This window comes from Arvicanthis niloticus, chromosome 26 (assembly GCF_011762505.2).
Source record: "Arvicanthis niloticus isolate mArvNil1 chromosome 26, mArvNil1.pat.X, whole genome shotgun sequence".
In the NCBI taxonomy this organism is placed as follows: domain Eukaryota; kingdom Metazoa; phylum Chordata; class Mammalia; order Rodentia; family Muridae; genus Arvicanthis; species Arvicanthis niloticus.
In genome coordinates, this window is record NC_133434.1 from 24,356,623 (window position 1) to 24,379,406 (window position 22,784).

Sequence of the window (22,784 nt, forward strand, 5' to 3'; positions counted from 1 at the left end):
GGAAGACCCTGTGTGTAGAGAACACATGCTGTATAATGTTACAGTTACATGTACTGGTTGACTGTTCTTTTGTTTTGTTTTGTTTTTTTGTTTTTTGTTTTTCAAGACAGGGTTTCTCTGTGTATCCCTGGCTGTTCTGGAACTCACTCTGTAGACCAGGATGGCCTCGAACTCAGAAATCTGCCTGCCTCTGCCTCCCAAATGCTGGGATTAAAAGCATGCGCCACCACTGCCCGGCTTGACTGTACTTCTTGACCTCATTTTTCCTTGGCATATAATGTTGAACCTAACATACAGCCAACCAAAAAACACTTTTTTTTTTTTTTTTTGACAGGGTTTCTCTGTGAAAGCCTGGCTGTCCCAGAACTCACTCTGTAGACCAGGCTGGCCTCAAACTCAGAAATCCACCTGCTTCTGCCTCCCAAGTGCTGGGATCAAAGGCTTGCACCACTACTGCCCGGCTCAAAAAACACTTTGATTGAATATTTTCTCATTTCAAAATTAGTAATATTCCCAGAAAATGAAGACAGATAAAGGCACTCTCTCTTCACTTACTTCCCTGGCCTCATTCCTGATTGTGCCCATGATTTAACCAATTTTCAATTACCTGGTGTGTGCTCTTTCACACTTTAGCCCTCCTTCTCCTCTTTTCTTTAAGACAGGGACTCGATATGTAGCTCTGGCTGACCTGGAATTCACTAGTAGGCCAGGTCATACAAGTACAGGGATTACAGGTTTGTTCTACCCTGGTTGGTTTCAGTTTTGGGTTTTTTAAATTTTTCATTTTTTCTCCATTTTTCCTTTTGAGCTGGAGGCTCAGGATGATGCACAGGCTGGACCCAGACTCCTGGGAAGTGGTAAGACAACTTTCTGCCCCAGTCTTCCAGGTGCTGAAATGATAAAAGGATCCACTAGCTGTCTTGTTCTTCTGGTTCAGGGAAACAGAAGCAAGTGTAAATACATGTGACTCATTCATACATAGATACAAAGTTAGTGATTTTGTTGGTGGCTTTTATTAATGGAATCATGTTTCACCGGTTCTTTGAAACTTGTTTGTTTAACTTGACAACAGGTTACAATCTTTACAAAGTAGCCTATGTCTCCTGGCTGCTGTCATAAGTTGTCATCGATTTGTAGCTTAAAGTAGGGCAAATTTATTTATTCCTTCCATGTTCTGGAGGTCAGAGGTTCAAGATCAGTTTTACCATATTACAATGAAGCCTAAAGTTGTCAAGGATGCTTCTTCTGGAGTTTCTGAGCTTGTAGCAGCTACCTGTATGGCTTGTAGAGACATACTTTCCTCTGTCTCTAAAGTATATCACCCCCAGTCCCCTTATGTAATTTCTTCTGGTGAGAATCTCCCCCTGCTTCCCTCTGTAAGGACACTTCCTTTATGGCCCACTGGATAATCCAGGATCACTTTCCCATCTCAGGATGCAGCCATTAGACCTACAAAATCCCTATTGCTATGTAAGACAATCTCCCGAAGTTCTACAGATTCAGCCTGTATTTGGCGTTTGGAGACATCATTCAGCCTGGCACATCTGAACTTTTTTCTTAAAAGATCTTTTTTATTTTAAAATTTATATATGTGGTGTTTTATCTGCATATGTGTCTGTGTACTAAGTGAGTGACTGGTACCCTTGGATAGCCTGGGACTGCAGTTACAGATAGTAAATTGACTTGTGGGTGCTGGAAATTGAACTTGGGTCCTCTGGAAGAGCAGCTGGTACCCTAAAACACTGAGCCATCTCTCTAGCCCCATATCTCTTGGTTTTTCCTTTGTTTGTTTTGAGGTAGGGTCTCAGTATGTAGCTCTGGCTGTCCTGGAACTAACCATATTTGAATTTTTTGTAAGATGGACTACAACTCACAAGACCTGCCAGCCTCTGCCCCTGAGTGCTGGGATAAAAGGCTTGCACCACTATGACCAGCTGCATCAAAACTTTTAATCCTAGCACACACTAGAGAATTATATGATTCATGCTTGCTGTTGCTTTTTTTCCTATTTGAAGGACAGAGACTCACTCTGTAGCCTAGACTGGCTTGGAACTCAATATGTACCAGACAAAAGATTGAGGCAATCTTTCTGCCTTGATCTCTTAAATCCTGGGGTTATAGGTGTGCTGCACCAAACCCATCTTATTTTTTGCTTGTCTGGAACAGATTTCCATAGTTCAGGCTGTCTTCAAACTTCCTATGGAGCAGAGGATGGCCTTGAACTTCTGCTCCTCTGCCCCCATTACCCAAGTGCTGGGATTATTGGGATTATAAGTATAAACTGCCATGTCAAGCTTTCTCTCTCTCTCTCTCTCTCTCTCTCTCTCTCTCTCTCTCGCCTTTTCTCTTCTCTCTCACGCTCTCTTCTTTCTCAATCCCAAGACTTCAGGGAGTTGGCTTGATTGACAGATAGAGAAGGTTTTAGCTGAAAGTGGCCTATTTTTAGGAGAGGCTCTTCTGGAACGCTGACTCATGGAGGGTGAAAGTTCAGAGGCCTGGGGCTAGAAGGCAAAATTCAGCTTGGTTAAAGCTAGGTGTGCTGATAATTGCATAAGTACAGCACTTGGGAGGATGAGGCAGGAGGATCACGATTCCTAGGCCAGCCTGGGTAGCATACTCTTTTAAAATAAATTAAAAACAAAACAACCACAGCAGGGTGATGGTGGTGCAGGCCTTTAATCCCACTGGTGACTCGGAAGGCAGAGGCAGCCAGATCTCTGAGTTTGAGGCCAACCTGGTCTACAGAGTTCCTGGACAGCTATGACTACAGTACAGAGAAAACCAACCCAACCAACCAACCACCACCTCTGCCACCACCACCAACCCCATCAATTAATTAAAACTTGGTTAATATGTATTTTGTATTATGTATACATATATACATGTATACATATAATACATATGACTAATATGTATTAGTCAGTGTGAATGGGTGTTTCAGTCTCAAGAAAGCAAAGAAAGTGAAGCAAAGAGTGGGGATCTGAGAGACTTTGGGTCTTACGTAATCACCTGAGGAAGGTGTTTGTGCTGTGTCAAGAACGCAGATGAAAACAGGGTTCAGGTGAAAAACACCACATTGTCCTTTTCTTTTAGAGAAGGTTTCTCTGTGTTGCTCTCTGTCTGTCTTAGAACTCACTATGTAGACCAGGCTGGCACCAACTCAGAGAGATCCAGCTGCCTGTGCCTTCCGTGTGCTAAGATTACATTGTGGCCCAGGCCACAATGTCCAAAAATTCCACATTGTCAATTTGTAGAGTTTAATGGGTGTTGTTTATGAGTTCTCCCCACCCTCCTGAGACAGAGTCTTGTGTATCTCAGACTGAGTCTGAACCCTCCAGGTAGCTGAGGATGACTTCGGACTTCTTCTGCCTCCTCAAGTGCTGGGGTTACAGGCATGTGTGACTTGGTTCTCTTCAGTCCTCGTGATTGAACCCAGATCCTCACACATGCTAGGTAAACACTCTCTCAACTGAGCCACATCCGGAGCCTCTACGTGTGCTTTGGATGCTCTCAGAAGGCTTCGTCAAGCTGTTCCCTAATATTCTGACAGTCTTCTTTGGTCATCTAGTTATGAGTTTCACTCTCTGTCTTGGACTATTTATCAATACAGACACATCTGCCCATCTAAGTAAATCTTTGTAATAATGTCTTTGTAAGTCTAGAGATGAATCCAGGGACTTAAGCATGCTGAGTGAGTACTCTACTATTAACCTATGCCCTCAGTAATTACTAAGACACTTTTTAAAATTATATTTTAATAAAAATATTTATTTAAAAATTATAAAAATAATTTCAGTCTCAACTTATCCTGAGGACTTTATATCCAACTGATCCATCCTGGTTTTTCCCCAAGCACTTGTAAAGCAAATTTGATTAAGTCCCTTTAAAGTTAGAAAAAATATCGAGAGGTGTTGGTGAACATCTTTAGTTCTAGCACGTGGGAGGCAGAAGTAGGTAGATTTCTGTGGGTTTGAAGCTAGCCTGGTCTACACAGTGAGGCCCAGGACAACTAGGGCTGTTTAGAAAGACTCTGTCTCAAAACAAAACAAACAAACCTCCAAAATAAATACATAAAATTAGAAAAATAATCCCAACCATCATTTCAGATAGGCATGATTGTGCATGCCTCAACCCTTGGGAGGCTGAGGCAGGACTGCCCTAAATCGGACGCCAGACTGGGCTACATAGTTGAGTTTCAGCTAGCTTGGTCTATGGAGTGAGGTTTTGTCTCCAAAAGACAACAATAAACAGAAAATAATTATATTTACACTTACAGCTGCTTGTAGTTGGCAAACCTAAGGCTCATTTAGCTACATTTTCCAAAACCTATTCCCCTTTTCATAAACATTCTTTGTTATATTGATTTGATTGATTGTGTGTTTGTGTGTGCCATTGCCTAAATGTGGAGTTCAACTTGGTAGGATCTGTTCTTGGCCTCCACCATGTGGGTTCTAGGAATTGAACCACCCACCCCTACCCTCACTTTGCATTTTTGAAACAGGATCTCATTTTTGCTCAGGCTAACCTAGAACTCACAGTATTCTAGGCTAGCCTCCCATTTCCCCCCCCCCCCCCCGCAGGGTTTCTCTGTGTAGCCCTGGCTGTTCTGGAGCTCACACTGTAGCCACTGGTCTCGAACTCAGAAATCTGCCTGCTTCTGCCTCCCAAGTGCTGGGATTAAAGTCGTGCGCTATCACTGCCCGGCATCTAGGCTAGCCTCAAATTTAAGGCAATACTCCTGCTTCAGTCTCCTAGGAGCTGTGATTAAAGGTGTGAGTTACCAGCTAGCAAAAACCTGGTTTTCCTTAGTGTCTCCTCCAAAGCCACCTGCTCTTTTGCATCCACACACAGTCTTCTGGAATTTACTGTTTACCGTGTTCCTTTATCCACTAAAGGAGGAGGCTGGGGGTCGGGGTGGGGGGGTGGGGATCAGTCCCAATACCTTTTCCTTTGTCTGTCTGGTCTCTTTCAGGAAAAAAAAAATGCTTAATCAGCACTACAGACTTGCTTCTGTCAGCAAGAACCAGGAACTTTCCCATCAAGCTTTTTATTTCCTCTTGCTCTTTCTAAGTCCATCCATGCATCAGAAGGCGTGGCCCGGGTCAAGGTCAGGGAAACGCAGAGGGTGACAAGGCAACCCAACACATCTGCAAGGAAAGGAGACTTGCCTTGCCCGCACCACAAAGACACATTTCCCTCTTCCTTTTGCAAGGAAAAGAAACTATAGCTTTTCTTCAGTTCTTTTAGGGAGAAAGAGGGAGACCTGGACACAGAGGCGGATTCAGTGGGTTCTTCCAGTTAGCAAAGTTCAGGAGGGCACCAACTCTCTGCCTGTACGGGCATCCTGGGAACCAGCCAAGATTACCTCTTATCCGGTTACCTATAGTTTGCTGATTTCAAATAAGGAACCATAAAATCCTGAAACGCACCGGGCGTGGTAGCGCCGACCTGTAAGTCCCAGGTTTCTGGAAGCTGAGGCAGGAGGACTGCTGAGAGTTCGAGGTTAGCCTCGGCCATATTGTGAGTTCCAGGATAGTGGGTGGGTGGGCGGGGGTGGCGGCTACAGAGTGAGACCTTAGGTCAAACAAACCAACCAAATCAACTCCACCCACACGGGGGTGGGGGAGGAAGAAGCCCAACCCCCTCATCTTAAATTTACGTTATATCCTACTCAGCTCTGACACTAGCGGAGAAAACAAACCCGCCCTTTCTCTTCCAGCGTCCCAAAGGTGCCAGGTGGTGATCTGCAAAAGCATTGTCTGGCTCTAAGGGCTTGACAGTTAATGATTTGTCGCACAATCGGGGCGGAGGAGTACTGGGACTCTGGCGAGCGTGCTAGCGAGCTCAGCAGGAGAGCAAGGCAGGGCGCGAGCCGAGTCCGCGCCGTCCTCACAGGCACCGCCTCCTGTCTTCCGGGCCCGAGCACTTCTCGGGGTTCCGGGCACGCGAGGCTCGTAGGTACCCCATGGACGCGGAGTCGCCAGCGAGCGCGGGGGCCAGCGAGCCCCAGGCGCTAGGTACGATGGGCAGTATCGGCCGCCAACTGAGCAGGATCCGAGGCAAACTCTTCACCTGGTGAGTGCGGCGTGCTGGGCGGGCCTGGGTGGTGGGGACCCAGGCAAAACCCGCTGGCCACCCAAGCGCACGTGTCTGCGGAGCCGGGAGCGCTCCCAAAGCACCCAGGAGGTCGCATTTCACCTGGGTGCTCCCCCCACCCACCCTTTGAAACCGTGGCAATGCTGGCTTTTCGGAGGATACGCGGGGAATTCATCCGATTGGCATTTTGAGATAGGTCCCCCCATTTCCCTGTGACAGGGTGGGAGTCGCCGTGGATGCAATGGAGAAGCGCTTCCCAACCTGGCGCTTGGCAGGTGAAGTGTTGCCCTTCCTGGCTCGGTGCCCGCATTCCTTCAGATCGGGATCCGTGCCCACCTAGCCTGGCCGCCTCCAACCGGAGTTCACTCAAGTGAGAAAGCTGGGTTAAGTTTTGTGCTGTTGAGAACCGGAGACAGCGTCTGCCCTGTTTTGGGGCCTGAGCGAGGCGATATGGCCACCTCTGGAGCTGTGGTCCAGGGAAGCAGGTGGCTGATGTCACTGTGTTCTGTTGAGCTGTATAGGTAAAGATGTTCTTAAAGAGTTGGCAGCGACTCTGGGGAAAGCTTTCTGTGGTCACTGAACGACTTGCGTTCTGGAGACACTAGAGGCTAACATCCAAATAATGAAATCCATTTACTGAACATTTACTCTGTGCCAGGCACTGCGCTTAGCCATTTATGTAGACAATAGCACCGCCTCTCCTTCGCTTTAGGATGTGGCGCTATTGTTAGACCCACTTTCCAGGTGGGCAAACACAAGGCTAAGCAATTCACTTGGAGATAAGGAGAATGCTAGGATTACAGGCATATGCCACTGTCCACCCTGGGCAACGAATTTCAGTTGAAAGGTTTTCAAAGCTATGCCCTTGAAAAGGCATCTCACCTTCAGAGCTGATCAATAAATGTGTATACATGCAATATTTTTTTTTGTCGTAAATAAGCATAGTTTTAAATAGATGCTTGGGTTCAAAGGGGCAAATGGCCCCAAATTGCTCATTCTCCGGCAGCTGTGTAATGCCATTATAATTCGGAAATAATTGATTAGCAGAGAGATGTTACAATGGCATAACCAAGGATGCAGACTTGGAATTCAAATCTTAGTGAGCTGGTTTGGACAAGTCAGAGAACTCTGTGTTCACTATTTGTATTGTGAGGATCATTGCAGTACCACAGTGCAGTGAGAGAGTTCATGCTCTACCTGGGTCAGACCTATGGGTTCAGTACACACACACACACACACACACACACACACACACACACACACACACACGGGAGTGAGAAGGCAAGATGGTTCAGTGGTTAAAGGCTCCTGCCACCAAGCCTGATTACCTGAGTTCAATACCCAGAACCTACATGTGTGATGGAAGGAGAACCAACTTTCCAAAATTGTCCTTTGATCTACATGCGTGTGCTGTGGCATGCATGTCCACACACATACACATACACGGATGCACAAAATAAATAAATAAATAAATAAGTGCAAAAACAATATCAAAAGCCTTCTATACCACCCTTCCCCCAACCTGCTTACCCTGTTGGGCTCTGAGAGGCTCCATTGGTTGACTGCACAGCCTGGCTCATTTCAGAGTCCTGCACAGATTAGTTGCCACCATCAGCTCTCTCCATTCCCTGGTAATGGGAACATATGGTAACTGGGGAGATGCCAACGGCTCTAGGCTGGAGTAGGTAGATAATCTAGCAGATAGTTCAGCAAGAAGTACCAAGAACTAGCAAAGATGTTTTTCTCTTCAAAGCGTAGTGTTTTCAGATAATGTGTTTTATAACACATTTCAGATTTCTTCTCCCTCTAGGTGAGGTTTATTTTGCACCTCCCTGAGGGACTTTTACTTTCTTCTTTGTCCGATGGTGGTTTGTGGGTATCTTACACACCCTCGGATGGCCCTGCTTAACATCACTTAACATCACTAGTGCATTCTGCACAACCCTTAGCACGGGAATGGATGAGTGAACGAGTAGCTGAGAGACAATACGTTCTTTTCTTAATACCTTTCTTTGCTCATAAACCATTTATTTTCCTGATCCAAAACTGCATGCCAGAAAAGTAAATTAAACTCAACAGTATTTCTGAACTCTAGAGCCCATAAACAGTATTTGCTCTTTTTCTGTCTTTAGTTTTCCCACATCCCTTTTTGATACAGTGTCTCTCTGTTGTCCTCAAGCTGCTTGCAAACCCTTGTGTTAAAGCATCCTCTTGCTGTGCGTCCTGAGTACTTGGAACTGCCGGTGTGTGCATCTGCTTCCTGAGATAAAATTCATGAAGGATCCTTTTTATTTTGCCACATTCTGATTGCTTCCCTGTATTGATCTTTATTCTGAGGGCCACAGATCTTCAACTTTCTTTCTTGTTGCTGTTTTTCAGTGTTTTTTAAAGTTTCAGTGACTTTTAAGTTGCTATGTTATCTGAAGCTGGCCTTGAACTCCTAACCATGGAACCAGGGAACCATGGGGAATGGAGAGAAGATAGGATACAGGGACGTAGTTCATAGAGACCCCTGCTCCCCCTTTTTTTGCTGCTTTCACCAAAAGAAACAGGAATACCTTGTTTAACAAGTGAGTTCCAAATACAGGGAAAAGTTAGGGGGCTAGAGCAGCTCATTTCCTTTATGTGAAGTGTACATTCTAGGTGACCATAACTCCTGACATACCTGCCTCCCTTAGGGTGCAGACATTTTTTGATGTGTGAATGCCAGATTACTAGACTAATATGGTGATGTGTGCCTGTAATCTCAGCACTCCGAAGGTAGACCAGAAAATTCAAAGGCATTTGGGGGGGTTCAAGGCTTCTAATAAACACTCAGACCAGCGAATGAAAAAGAAGAGGAAGAGGAAGAAGAGGAGGAGGAGGAAGAAGAAGAGGAAGAGGAGAAAGAAGAAGAGGAAGAAGAGGAGGAGGAGGAGGAAGAGGAGGAGGAGAAGGATGAGGAAGAAGAGGAAGAGGAGAAAGAAGAAGAGGAAGAAGAGGAGGAGGAGGAGGAAGAGGAGGAGGAGAAGGATGAGGAAGAAGAGGAAGAGGAGAAAGAAGAAGAGGAGGAGGAGAAGGAGGAAGAGGAAGAGGAGGAGGAGGAGGAGGAGGAGAAAGAAGAGGAAGAGGATAAAGAAGAAGAAGAGGAGGAGGAGAAGGAGGAAGAGGAAGAGGAGAAGGAGGAGGAGGAGGAAGAAGAGGAAGAGAAGAAAGAAGAAGAGGAGGAGAAGGAGGAAGAGGAAGAAGAGGAGGAGAAGGAGGAAGAGGAGGAAGAAGAGGAGGAGGAGGAGGAGAAGGAGGAAGAGGAGGAGGAAGAGGAGAAAGGCATCAGATCTCTCGATTACTCAGTCCACAAGTTCTGTGAGCACTTACTGTCTGAAGCAGTCAGGGTGATAGACCACAAATGTCCCCAAATAGACTCTGCTCTTAAACTGGACTTTGTTGTATATTGTTCTCAAGTCCTGTGACATATGGTAATTAAAGCCAGGGGTTTCCAGAAGTGCTTGAGGACACACACTTATTGTTTGTGTACTCTCAGATAGTTTCCATTCTGGGACAGAGGCCTTCATTGATTGATGTTTGAACGCACATTCCTTGATGGTCAATGTTCTTTCTCTCTAGCAGAAAACTTTACTGCTTCATGATCTTATCTTTCCCCTTGACAAATAGGTGGTAAGCTACTGAGGGCATAGCTTTTTATTGTATTTTCATAACACAGTACTGGTCAGGTTTTGTTTTGTTTTTATTCAACACACCTTAAATATCTGTAATGGGCCTAAACTAATCTTTGTGAGTGGGGAGGTAGGGGTAATTTAGTTTCTGTTTTCAAGAGGGCTCATAATCAAATTATGGAAAGAAATTATGATAAGTACCAGTTATGATAAGTACAAAGTTCTGCAATGGCGCTGGGCTATAGTAGTGAGCAGAGCTGCCTTCCAAAGTTCACGGCTGGTATAAAGGAGGGCAGAGGTCAGGCCTGCCGGGGCGAGGGACAGCTGAGAAACTTGAAGTCTTGTTCCTACAGGGGTGAAAGAGGTAGCCAGATTTGGAAGGGCTAGCGAGTGTTTTGCTTAAAGGGAGACAAGGAATGTAGGATGAAGAGTGCATGGACTAAAGGGGGGTGAGCAGTAGTAAGTAGTCCATCAGTCTACAGGTGCACTCTTGTCACTATCCATCAGTCTACAGGTGCACTCTTGTCACTATCCATCAGTCTACGGGAGCACTCCTTGTCACTATCCATCAGTCTACAGGTGCACTCCTTGTCACTATCCATCAGTCTACAGGCGCACTCTTGTCACTATCCATCAGTCTATGGGAGTACTCTTGTCACTATCCATCAGTCTATGGGAGCACTCTTGTCACTATCCATCAGTCTATGGGAGCACTCCTTGTCACTATCCATCAGTCTATGGGAGCACTCTTGTCACTATCCATCAGTCTATGGGAGCACTCTTGTCACTATCCATCAGTCTACGGGAGCACTCTTGTCACTATCCATCAGTCTACGGGAGCACTCTTGTCACTATCCATCAGTCTATGGGAGCACTCTTGTCACTATCCATCAGTCTATGGGAGCACTCTTGTCACTATCCATCAGTCTATGGGAGCACTCTTGTCACTATCCATCAGTCTATGGGAGCACTCTTGTCACTATCCATCAGTCTATGGGAGCACTCTTGTCACTATCCATCAGTCTATGGGAGCACTCTTGTCACTATCCATCAGTCTATGGGAGCACTCCTTGTCACTATCCATCAGTCTATGGGAGCACTCTTGTCACTACCCATCAGTCTACGGGAGCACTCTTGTCACTATCCATCAGTCTACAGGAACACTCTTGTCACTATCCATCAGTCTACAGGAACACTCTTGTTACTATCCATCAGTCTACAGGAGCACTCTTGTCACTATCCATCAGTCTATGGGAGCACTCTTGTCACTATCCATCAGTCTATGGGAGCACTCCTTGTCACTATCCATCAGTCTATGGGAGCACTCTTGTCACTATCCATCAGTCTACAGGTGCACTCTTGTCACTATCCATCAGTCTACGGGAGCACTCTTGTCACTATCCATCAGTCTACGGGAGCACTCTTGTCACTATCCATCAGTCTATGGGAGCACTCCTTGTCACTATCCATCAGTCTATGGGAGCACTCTTGTCACTATCCATCAGTCTATGGGAGCACTCCTTGTCACTATCCATCAGTCTATGGGAGCACTCTTGTCACTATCCATCAGTCTACAGGTGCACTCTTGTCACTATCCATCAGTCTATGGGAGCACTCTTGTCACTATCCATCAGTCTATGGGAGCACTCTTGTCACTATCCATCAGTCTATGGGAGCACTCTTGTCACTATCCATCAGTCTACAGGAACACTCTTGTCACTATCCATCAGTCTACAGGTGCACTCTTGTCACTATCCATCAGTCTATGGGAGCACTCCTTGTCACTATCCATCAGTCTATGGGAGCACTCTTGTCACTATCCATCAGTCTACAGAAACACTCTTGTCACTATCCATCAGTCCTACAGGCGCACTCTTGTCACTATCCATCAGTCTACAGGAGCACTCCTTGTCACTATCCATCAGTCTATGGGAGCACTCCTCGTCACCATTCATCAGTCTGTAGGAACAAACTGATGTTCCTACAGACTGGTGGATGTTTTGTCTAAATAAATGCCTGTGTGGCACATGCCTTCTTGGTCAGATGAGAGCATTGGATCCCCATGGACTGGAATTTGAGCTGCCATGTGGGTGCCAAGGACTGAACTCGTGTCTTCTGGAAGAGCAGCCAGTGCTTTTAATTGCTGAGCCATCTTTCTAGCCTCACAAAGAGTGTTGTTCTATGGTGTTATTTATGGGAATTATAGGAAATGAGACATTTATAGGCCTGTGCTGTGGGGTCCTGGGTAATCCTTTATTCTACCTGTCTCTGTAAATTCTTCCAGCTTCATTTCCATTGTGCAATTAATTACTCTCTGCTTCCGCTAGCTTAGGAGTCAGGAGTAATGTCTAGTCCACTGTTATATACTTTATTATAGCACATTTTGAACTGAATAATTTCCCACTGGGACAGCTGTGCATCCTGACCTCTGCCAACACAACCCCCTTACCCCTCAACATATACCAAATATGACACTCAAAAATATCTCCAGACATTGTCAGATGTTTGTTTTTAACTGCCTCAGATATTTGTGCTCAATAACAGTAACACAGTACCCAATAACTTCCCATTTCCACCCGTAGAGCACAGGTCTGTGCTGAGTGTTGTCTTGTTGTCTTCTTGAGTACTGAAGAAGAAACCGATGGCCCTATAACATTAGACAGGGGGTGTAAAGAAGCCTAGAACCCTGGGCCATAGCTCACAGTTGAGTGCTTTGATGGGTGTTGCTCCTATTTGACCTGATTCATCACTTTCTCAACAGTGCAGGATTTCTGTGTGGTACAGAGGAGAGGAAAGAGTGGACTTTAAAAGCTCTATTCCAGCAGGCTCTCCATGGGCCTCTAGCCACATTACTCAGGGTGTCTCCTGCATCTCTTTGCTCTTTTTTCCCAGGCTAACTTGAAAGCAGAGAAGATGGCTGTCAGAGCGTATTCCTCATCTTGACAACCCTTCTAAAATATTCCTTCAGCCCGTCCTCCCTTCAGCCCGTACAGCCACTACTTTAATTGAAGCCTTTGTCATCTCTCATCCAGACTTTTGTAGCTTCCATCCATGGTCTCATTCACTGTCTCTGCCAGTCACCTCATTACACAGGAATCAGAGATGGCAAGTCAAACAAAAGAGCAGCAGTAGCCATCGTCCAACGAGAATCCCCTGTTTACGTTTCATCAGCCCCGTGACACACCCACACAGCTTGGTTTCTCATTTGATGGAACTGATGAGTAACTTGCTCGGATCACATAGCTGGCGAGTGGCATAGAGGAGTAGTTATGGTTGATTCTAAAGTAAAACCTGCTTTGCTAGTTCTGAAGCCTCACCATATTATACTTGAAGGCAAGGCTTTAGGATACTGCCCTTCATCTGAACCGATGATGTGCAAGCTAAGAGATATCCTTCGAGTCCCTAGAGGTTGCTCAGATAGTACCCTGGGACGCAAGTGAGGAATGGGACCTAGTAAGTTTCTTAACTGCTCTCTGGCATCCACAGATACATTGCTATTGCCATTTATAGGGATTTTATGCAAGCTGTCTGACGTATTAACAGAAGTACTGTTATAAAGAACAGGAGTTCATTTTTTACAGTTCTGAAAAGTGGGATGTCTAAGATTGAGGCTCTTGCAGATTTGGTGTATGGTGTAGGCATATTTTCTGCCTTGTGGATGGCCATCTTCCCACGATGCTTTTACACGTCAGAAGGGGTGAGAGAGCAACCTGGGGCTTCTCTTTTGTGCACCAGTCCCAGTCATAAAGATGAACTCTGTCTTACTTACTTTACCTATTGTAATAAATACCTCGATCAAAAGCAACTTGAGAAGGAAAGGGATTTTATTTTATAAGTCACACCTGTTAGAGAAGGAAGCCGGGACATGAACCCGAGATAGGAACTGAAGCAGAGGCCATCGAGCAGCACTGCCTACTGGTTTGCTCCCTGTGGCTCACTCAGCCCACTTTCTTATATAACTCAGGACCACCTGCCCAGGGGTGGTACCATGCATAGTGGTTGGGCTTTCTCATATCAGTCATTAGTTGAGAAAATGCCCCACACATGTGCCTATTGGTCAGTCTGATGGAGGTGGTTCTTCAGTTGAGGTTCCCTGTTTTCATCTCCTCTGGTAACTCAAGTTTATGCCGAATTGACAAAACTAACCAGCACACACCCTCATGACCTAAGCAACTCTCAAAGCTACACCGACAAGGGCCACCATCTTGAGGATGAAATTCTAACACAAGAATTTGGGCAGGGTAACGTTTCGAGTCTAACTGTGTTTGAAGAAAGCTGCAGCTAACACAAGTCTGAGAGCCACTGGTCCCTTCACTCACATCCTCATGACTCCATTTCTCCCTTCTTCCACTTTACCTGCACGTAACAGTTAATTCCAGTCTTCTAAAAATGATGCTAAAATGTACAGACTTTGAACTTTTCCTTTATAGCTGCTTCGATGTGTGCCATTCACAGACATGACATTATTATTACACAGTACAGCCTTCATCTCCATCCACCTGCAGAATGTGTTCATAATTCCAAACAAAAACTATCCCCTGCCTTCTTAGCCCTGGCAGCCTCCAGTCCTTTCTTTTTTCTTTACTCTTCCCTCTTTCCTTTAAAAAATTATCTATCTATCTATCTATCTATCTATCTATCTATCTATCTATCTATCTATCTATCTATCATCTCTGTGTGTGTGGGGCATGTTTATGCTGAAGGTGTATAGAGATCAGAGAACAACTCAGGAACCATTCTCTTCTACTGTGTGGATTCTGAGCATTAAACTTAGGTTGTAAGGCTTGGCAGTCAGTACCTTTACCTACTGAGCCGTATCATCAACCCCAATCTACTTTGTCATGAATCTGACTTGTCTAGATGCCTCCTAGTGATGGACTGGACTCATGTGCTATTGTCTTTTTCTGAGTGCTTAGGCTTCTCCATGCAAAATACAAGGGCCCTTCTCACCTGCCCACTTCCCATTCCTGGATCATCAACTAGAATGATGGCCACTTTAGAGGTAGAGACACCCCATCCTTTGTCCTTTGGTTCCCCCCTCAGTGCTTTTGCTATTTGCCTTCTTGTGGAGGAGGCTTAAAGAGTTTTGTAGACAGTACTAAGATGGTAAATGTGGCTTCTTCCAGCCTGTCCTCACCCACATCTTCGTAGGATGCCTCTCTTCTCTACCTGTAAGCGTGCGGTTGAAAGCTTGAGGATACTTATCACTAGCCCAGGAGAGTACTTTAGCGCAGAGGCTCTAGTTCATCTTGGAAGCCCCTGGAGTACTTGCCCTTGGCACAAATCCAAAATGGTAGCAGTTCTTCCCATTATGGGGACAGTAAAAACCCATTTTAAAAGTAGAATATCTTTACTTGCTATCTTTGGCAGTTTCATATGTGTGAATAATGCATCTTGATTATATGCACCACCAACTCCCCTCCTCCGCTTGAAACTCCCACCTCCTCCCTTCCTCCTTCATGTCCTGTCTGCTTTTGTTATTAATAACCCTCTGGGTCCAGGTAGTGCTGCCTTTCGGAATGCTGACTGATTTTGTTGACTTGATCTCATGCAGGTAACTACAGACGTACTGAGTTCGTGGGTGCAGCTGCCGTACCATGTTCTGAAGGCAGCATCTCACACATTGTACCCATCCTCCAGTTCCTGCATCTTCACATCCCTTTCCCAAGATGCTCTCTGAGTCTGAAGGATGGGGCTGATATAGGTGTTCTATTTAGGGCTGTTCTCAATGGACACTTGTTCGCAGTTCTTTGACTAGTTGTGAGTCTCTGAATTGACTGCTGACCACTACAGAGTGATGCTTCTCTAGCCAAGGTTGAGGGCAGCACAGATCAATGCGTGCAAGAATAAATTTTTAGAAGGCAGTCTGGCAATTGTGTTGTTTAGCAAGATGACAGGAGTAGGTTCCTCTTGGGGCCTGTGACCTCCCCAGCCATGGACTCTTGACTAGGCTTATAGTACCAGACACAACTTCTTCCTGTGGAGCTGGCCTCAAATTCAATCTAAAAGGAGTTGCCTACCACCATACTGTTCATGCCACTGTTCCATCACTGCCCAGTATTGCCTTGCAGGTTGGTATTGTGGTGTGGAGGGCTGACTGAATGGGTACCATGGTGTCTCTTCTCCCTCCCCACCACAGACTGCATAGCACCCATCACCTGGCACAATGAAAAGTAATCAACAGAGAAAGTTTTCAGGTCAGTTCCAGCTTGATCTCTCTGTCTTGCAACCAAAGTGACAGGAGTATCTTTAGCAATAGGGTCTTACCATCATCTTGTTCTACTGGGTAACCAAGATCAATGGTGGTAACATGTGTTGTTTAGGGGCCTGTGGAGTTTCCTGACCAGTAACACATAGGAAGGAATCCCATACCCAGTACTGAGATTTCCACTTAATATCCCATCTTCTTGGGGAAATCATTGCCTACCCATGTGTGGTTCTCCCCCTTTTATTAGATGTGGTAAGCAAGCTGTGAGAGCTGGGACTGAAGTAAAGGCAGGCTCTTTCTGAAGGGCAGCTTTCAGAATGTTTGGAAGGAGGCCACATGGGCAGAGGATAGGAGTTGCCATCCCTGGAAACTATTTTGATGTGCTCTGGTAAGCTCATTAAAAATTTAGACATTAGGGCTGCAACTCAGTGCATAAAGCACTGGCCTAGCACACCATAGGACCTGGGTTCAATTCCCCAGTGCTTCCTAAACTAGGATGGTGGTATGCAGCTGTTACATGTGAAGAGCAGGATCAGGAGTTCAAGGTCATTCCACTTCTGCCAAACCAACCAACCAACCAACCAACCAACCAACCAACCAACAAACCAACAAACCAACCAACCAACCAACAAACCAACAAACAGCACCCTTTATCTCCATCCCTCATGACAAAAGCTAGAAAATTTCTTTCTGTTACTTACTGAGATCATTAGAGAACTTATTTCAAGTAAGTTGATTTTCCAGAAAGCTTCGAGATTGTTCTTCTAAACACTAACTTTTCTTAAAAAGTCTAATTGAATGGCACTTTAGGAACCCCAGCTTGTTCCATGGGTGCTATGATCTGAACTCTGGTCTGGATGGTTGTACAGCAAGTTCTCTTAACCACAGAGCCATGCTTCTAGCCCTGAGAGATATAATTAAATTCTTCACTGCACATTTAAGACCCAAGAACTCTCTCATTTCCACACACAAAGTGTGTGGTCCTTGTGGGTTTTACTGTTCTGCAGAGTAACAAGAATGTGCTCTGGGGCATATAAGTGAATTATTTGTCTTATTTCTTCTAAATCTCACTCCCACGTTGTCACATGTGATTTTTTTCCCCCTGTCTTATCAAGCATATCTCTGGAAACTTGTGTTCTTTTAAAATTATAGTTTTTAAACTATTAAACCCTCCAGGAATGGAACAACTTTGTTCCTTAGAACTACTAGAAATCGGCCATACATGAACACGTCAATAGTTTTGATTTTTGTTTGTTTGTTGATACAAAGTTTCTCTGTGTAAACTTGGCTGTATTGAAATTTGCTCTGTAGATCAGGCTGGCCTTGAACTCACAGAGATCCACCTGCCTCTGCCTCTCGAATGCTGCACTTAAAGGTGTGAGCTACCACTGCCCTGCTGGTTTTGATTTTTATTATAACAGATTATTTGTTGTAGTCCTGGCTGGCCTTGAACTCACTATGGAGACAAGGATGACCTTGAATTTCTGATCTGCCTGCCTCGGAAAGGGTGCTGGGATTGCAGGCAAGCACCTCTGTGCCTCGTTTATAAAAGCTCTTCTTGCTCAGATTCGAGGTGTTTGTTTTGAATGGTTATAGGAATCTATGGAAACCGAACAATTGGACAAAGCAGATGTCATGCTGATGATGTGAGCCAGCTTCCATGAAAGACTACAGTGGGGTCTAAAACTAATTTTTAGTTATTTCTTTAAAGCCAGAATGCTTCAGGGAGAATTTGACTCAGTTTCCTTAGTCTCTATCTATCCTTACTGAGAACTTGAGGCTGGGTTCATTCTTGGTGCAGCAGATCTGCCCATAGCACTCTGGGGACATTCCCGCTCTAGAAAAAGAATTTAGGATATATTTGGAAAGCGTAATTCCTAAGTTTTTGGAGAGGGGTGGAGTGGTTAAGAAAACTTGGTTGAGACAAAGTCTTTCCATGTAGATCAGGCTGACCCTGAACTTTTAGTGATCATTCCTGTTTCTGTCTCCCTCGAGATAGGATTAAAGGTGTGTGTGACATTGTGCCCTGTAACTCCTGATTTTCATGTAGGCTATCAACTGAAAGATAAAAGCAGGCAGAGCCAAGCTTTGTTGAGCATGGCTGTGTACTCAGGGCTTCAGTTCCGTGTAATCCTGCTAACTTTCTCCCCCTGGGACGTGGGATGGCCTGGGCCACTTGTCTTACTTAACTTCATGAATCCTTAAAGAATTCCCTTGTTTGTTTTAGTTTTAGTTTTTAGAGACAGGGTCTCTTGTATCCATTTCAACTCCTCAACCTCCTGTTTCCAACTCCTGAGTTGTGATACCCCAGCTCCAAGTACTGGAAACTAGACCCAAAGACTCTTGCATACAGGCAAACAGTCTACTCCTGATCGATACAGTCTGCTTCTGCTAAACTTCTGCATTAACTTCCCCACTTGAACATGGGGAAACTGAGGCAAAGGGGCCATTAGTAATTCTGTCTTATACCCAGAGCCTCTGGATGTCTGGGGTTGTCTCAGTAGTGCTGTGACTCACCATTCTGTGCTGGGGCAAGGGGTTGTCTCTAGCATGGTCTGCCCACCTGGGCCTGCATAGTACTGGTTGTCATGGGCTCGCTCTGCCTGCCCAGACCAAGTGACATGGGGCTGTGGGTCATCTTGGGCATAGTCGGCCAGCTTAGGCTCCATGGCATCAAATGGGGTCCTCACAGGCTTCCTCTGTCCACCTAGGCCAAGCAATGGTTGGGGGTAGAAATCGGATTCATCATAATTCCTGGCCATGATACACTCTCAGTATTGGCACACGACTGAATCTGTTAATTTCTTAATGTAATACATTCCCATGGATCCACTACTAGACCCAAACTAGGATCTGTATGCACATAGAAGTCATTCCCGTCCATCTGTTTATCTGTCTGACTACAGATAACTACAGGTGGGCATCACCTGGGTCTTCCTTTCACCACTTCTTTGATATTATATATAATATATGTGATATATCTAATATATTATATGTATTATATATGTGTGTGTTAAATAGTTTTGTATCTGTATGACTTTCTCTCCCCCCCCCCCGCCACTTCCCCACCCCTCAATCTCTCTTAGTGAAAGGGATTTAGCTGTGTAACCTTGGCTGGTCTGTAGCTCACTATGTAAACCAGGCTGGCATCTAATTCATAGATATTTGCCTGCTTTTGCCTCCCGAGTGCTTGGATTAAAGGCATGTTCTACCATGCTCAGCCTTTCTTTCATTTGGACTGGGTCTCAGTTATGTCAGGATGGCCTTGTGTCCCATATATGACCAAATATGACCTTGAACTCCTTCATCATTCTCCTGTGTGCACCTCTCCAGTGTTGTAGATTTACATCTGTATACTACAATGGGACATATCTGTATATATGTCTAAAAGATTATTTATTTTATGTGTGTGGGTGTTTTGACTGCATGAATATTTGTACACCAAGGAGACCAGAAGAGGGTGTCAAATCCCCTGGAACCAAGTTGCTGTGTGGGTGCTGGGAACAGAACCTGAGGAGTGTTCTGACAGAGAAGTCAGTGCTCTCAACTGTTGGACCATTTCTCCAGCCCCTATTTTAATTTTTAAATTTTTAAATTTATTCTCTCTCTCTCTCTCTCTCTCTCTCTCTCTCTCTCTCTCTCTCTCTCTCTCTGTGTGTGTGTGTGTGTGTGTGTGTGTGTAAGGCAGAGAGAGACACAGAGAGACAAGGAGAGAGACAGAGAGAGACAGAGACAGAGAAAAACAGAGAAACAGAGACTCTAAGATGTCAGAAGAGGAGGTCAGATTCCCTGGAGTTGGAGTTGCAGGCAGTTATGAGCTGGAGCTGAACTGGTGTCCTTTGCAAGAGTAGCAAGCACTTTTAACTGCTAAGCAATCTCTGTAGCCTTTTTACCTCACAAAAAAACATACTATGCTGTGTGCAACAAGTTGAAATTGAAATTTACCATAAAATCAGTATGTTTGTTCTATGATGCCAGACAATACTCACAAGTACTCTTAATAATACTCTTTCCTTTAAATATTCTGCACTTCATTCTTTTGTTGGCTCTTTCTTGCAATCACTGTCAGGTTTGTGGATATTTTCCAGGGTTTTGATCTTGTGAAAGGACTTCTAGGAATATCCTTCCACATGTTCCTATAGGAAGATAAGACAGCTTAGTGGTATATCGTGCACAGGGCCCTGGGTTTGAGCCCAGTGCAGCAGAACAAACCAAATGTTTGTAAAAGCTTCTTTAAATATGCAAATACACATTCATCTAGGAAGGAGATTGCTGGCTTGCAAGCTGTACAAAGTGAACTTTGTAAAGCAGTAGTGAACTGCTTTCTAAAGTTACACTGATTTATACCTTGCTAACCACAGGTGAGATCCTTGTGGACCGAGGTTCTTTGTAACACTTGATGTCAGACTTGACATTTTCAACAGCTAAATAAATGTAAGTTTCTTAATTCACATATATTTGATTACTAATAATATTTGAGTGTGTGTATGTGTGTGCATGTGTGTGTGCGTGTGTGTGTGTGTGTGTCTGTGTGTGTGTCTGTGTGTGTGTCTGTGTCTGTGTGTCTGTTTGCTTGTGTATTCATATAAGAGTACATTTTGAGGCCAGAGGACCACCTTAGTTATCATTCCTCTCACAGGCTTGTAATCCAACAAGTGGGCTAGACTGACTGGGCATGAAGCCCCAGGGATCTGCCTATTTTAATACCTCCCCAGCCCTAGCATGAGCCACTCTTTGGGCTTTAGGTTGTTTTTTGTTTGTTTGTTTGTTTGAATATGGGTTTTTAAGGATTGAGCTGGTGCTCTTGTGCTTTCAAGGTAAAACACTTATCATGTTGCCTGAACCATTTCCTCAGACTGATTCTTTTCATTTGAGAATAAATTAAAAAAAAAAAAAAAGGTCTCACTTTTTAAGCCAGGCTAGCCTGGAATTTGATATGTAGGCCAGGCTGGCTTCAAGCTCACAGCAATTCTCCTACCAAAAGATTGGGATTACAGGAGCGAAATTATGCCTGGTTTATGAAGTAGGTTCTGGGTGTATTTATTTGTTCTTTGTGTTTCAACTTCTGTAGAGTGTGATGGTTTTCATGTTTTTTTTTTTTTTTTGACAATATTATTCTTACTTAGCTTCTAATCCCATTATTATATGTGGATTGTAGCATATGCACTTCAGCTTTTATTTATTTATGCATGTTGTTTGTGAGTATGTATGCACATGCATGTGTGGTGTGTGTCTGTGCACACATGGAGGCCCAAAGAAGGTGTAGATGCCTTGGAGCTGAGGTACAGGCACTTGCAGATTGCCCGACTTGTTATGTTGTGTGGAGTCCCAACCCAGGTCATTACAGCTGTACAGTAAATGCTCTTAATGGCTGAGCTGTCTTTTTAGTCCTGACATAATGCATTCTATGTGTTGTACAGGTTTCTGTGACTGAACAGCTTGTGTGTGTGGTGTGTATGTGTGGTGTGTATGTGTGGTGTGTGTGTGGTGTGTATGTGTGGTGTGTATGTGTGATGTGTATGTGTGGTGTGTGTGTGGTGTGTATGTGTGGTGTGTATGTGTGGTGTGTATGTGTGGTGTGTATGTGTGGTGTGTATGTTTGGTGTGTGTGGTGTGTATGTGTGGTGTGTATGTTTGGTGTGTGTGGTGTGTATGTGTGGTGTGTATGTTTGGTGTGTGTGTGTGCACACTCACACATCAGCTTTCCATTGATGTGTTTTTCCTTCTTGTCTGTTAGTAGAAGTCCTCTTAAAAGGTTTGAGAGCACAGGGGGGAGTGGGCTGGTGAGATCAGTGCCAGCTGAACGTGACTTAAGAGATGAGTGTGACAGAATTTCTAGTTTGATGCTAATGGGTGTCAAAAGGTTGGACAAGACCCTGTGACTCACAGGAAATCTCCCCAGCGCCTCCCAGTTCTCTCACTGGGCCCTGTCCCAGGAGCTCTGAGAACCGGTTCTCACCTCTGCTGTCCTCAGACGCCTGGCTGGCATTTGATGAGTGTGGTAGATGGGTTTTTAGGGAGAGCTGGCTCACCACTGCATTGGAAAATAGTATATTGCTTTGCAGAGTGAAGGAGGGCCACACTGCCAAACCACAGCTAGGCCATAGAGGCAGCTGGAGCCAGGAACCCAAACCATACTGGAGCTCCGGCTCCGGCCCCGCCCACTCTGGGCTTCTTGCTTCTAACTTCAGGCCAAATGATTGTCTTTATTTGAAGGTTGCATTCTACAGTGTAAACCACACCAACCAATCAGAGGGGAAAAATGACTTTTGTTTTGCTAATCTGCAAGCAGGTAAAATTATATCTTGGAAAAAAAAAATAGTCTTTCAAAAACTTTTAATTAAGCCTTGCCTGGCAGGCAGCATTAAGAGCTACAGTTTTTATGGGCTGTGGCTTCCTGGCTGCCTATTGAGAACAGGGTTAGTCTGCCCTCAGTTCTTCTGCCAGATGGTGGGCAGAGGCGGCCTTGTGGATTGTCTCTGGGCCGGAAACTCTTAGAGGTCAGGCTTGAAAGAGCAGTGTAGATGTCATCCCATGGTAGCCCTGTGTTGCTTCATCCTAGCCTTAAGGCCACACCATCTTTTCAGGATAGGTTTTATGCCTTCTCTCTGATTTTCTACAAAACACCATGCATCAAACTATTTGTTAAACATGTCCGTGGTGGGCTGTGCCCATTGTTAGAGATGTGGGGTCATTCATAACAGCTGGTCTTTGGGTCAGCATCACATTTTATTATGATTATCAAGGGACAATGTGCAAATTAGGAAAACACAGACTTAATTTCCTGGCTTTGGCTGAAACTTAGTCTCTCATCTCTGTATAACTGG

The 22,784-nt window shown here is 44.8% G+C and overlaps 1 protein-coding gene across 1 annotated transcript in view; it reads left to right on the top strand.

The window, feature by feature from the left end:
• The first annotated feature begins 5,705 nt into the window (after positions 1 to 5,705).
• Positions 5,706 to 22,784, top strand: part of Slc35f2 (solute carrier family 35 member F2) — a 52,970-nt gene continuing 35,891 nt past the window's right edge. Inside the window, exon 1 of the mRNA XM_076925236.1 lies at positions 5,706 to 6,075. Coding sequence (XP_076781351.1) covers positions 5,966 to 6,075 — 110 coding nt within the window. The 5' untranslated portion in view covers positions 5,706 to 5,965. The remainder of the gene's footprint in view (positions 6,076 to 22,784) is intronic.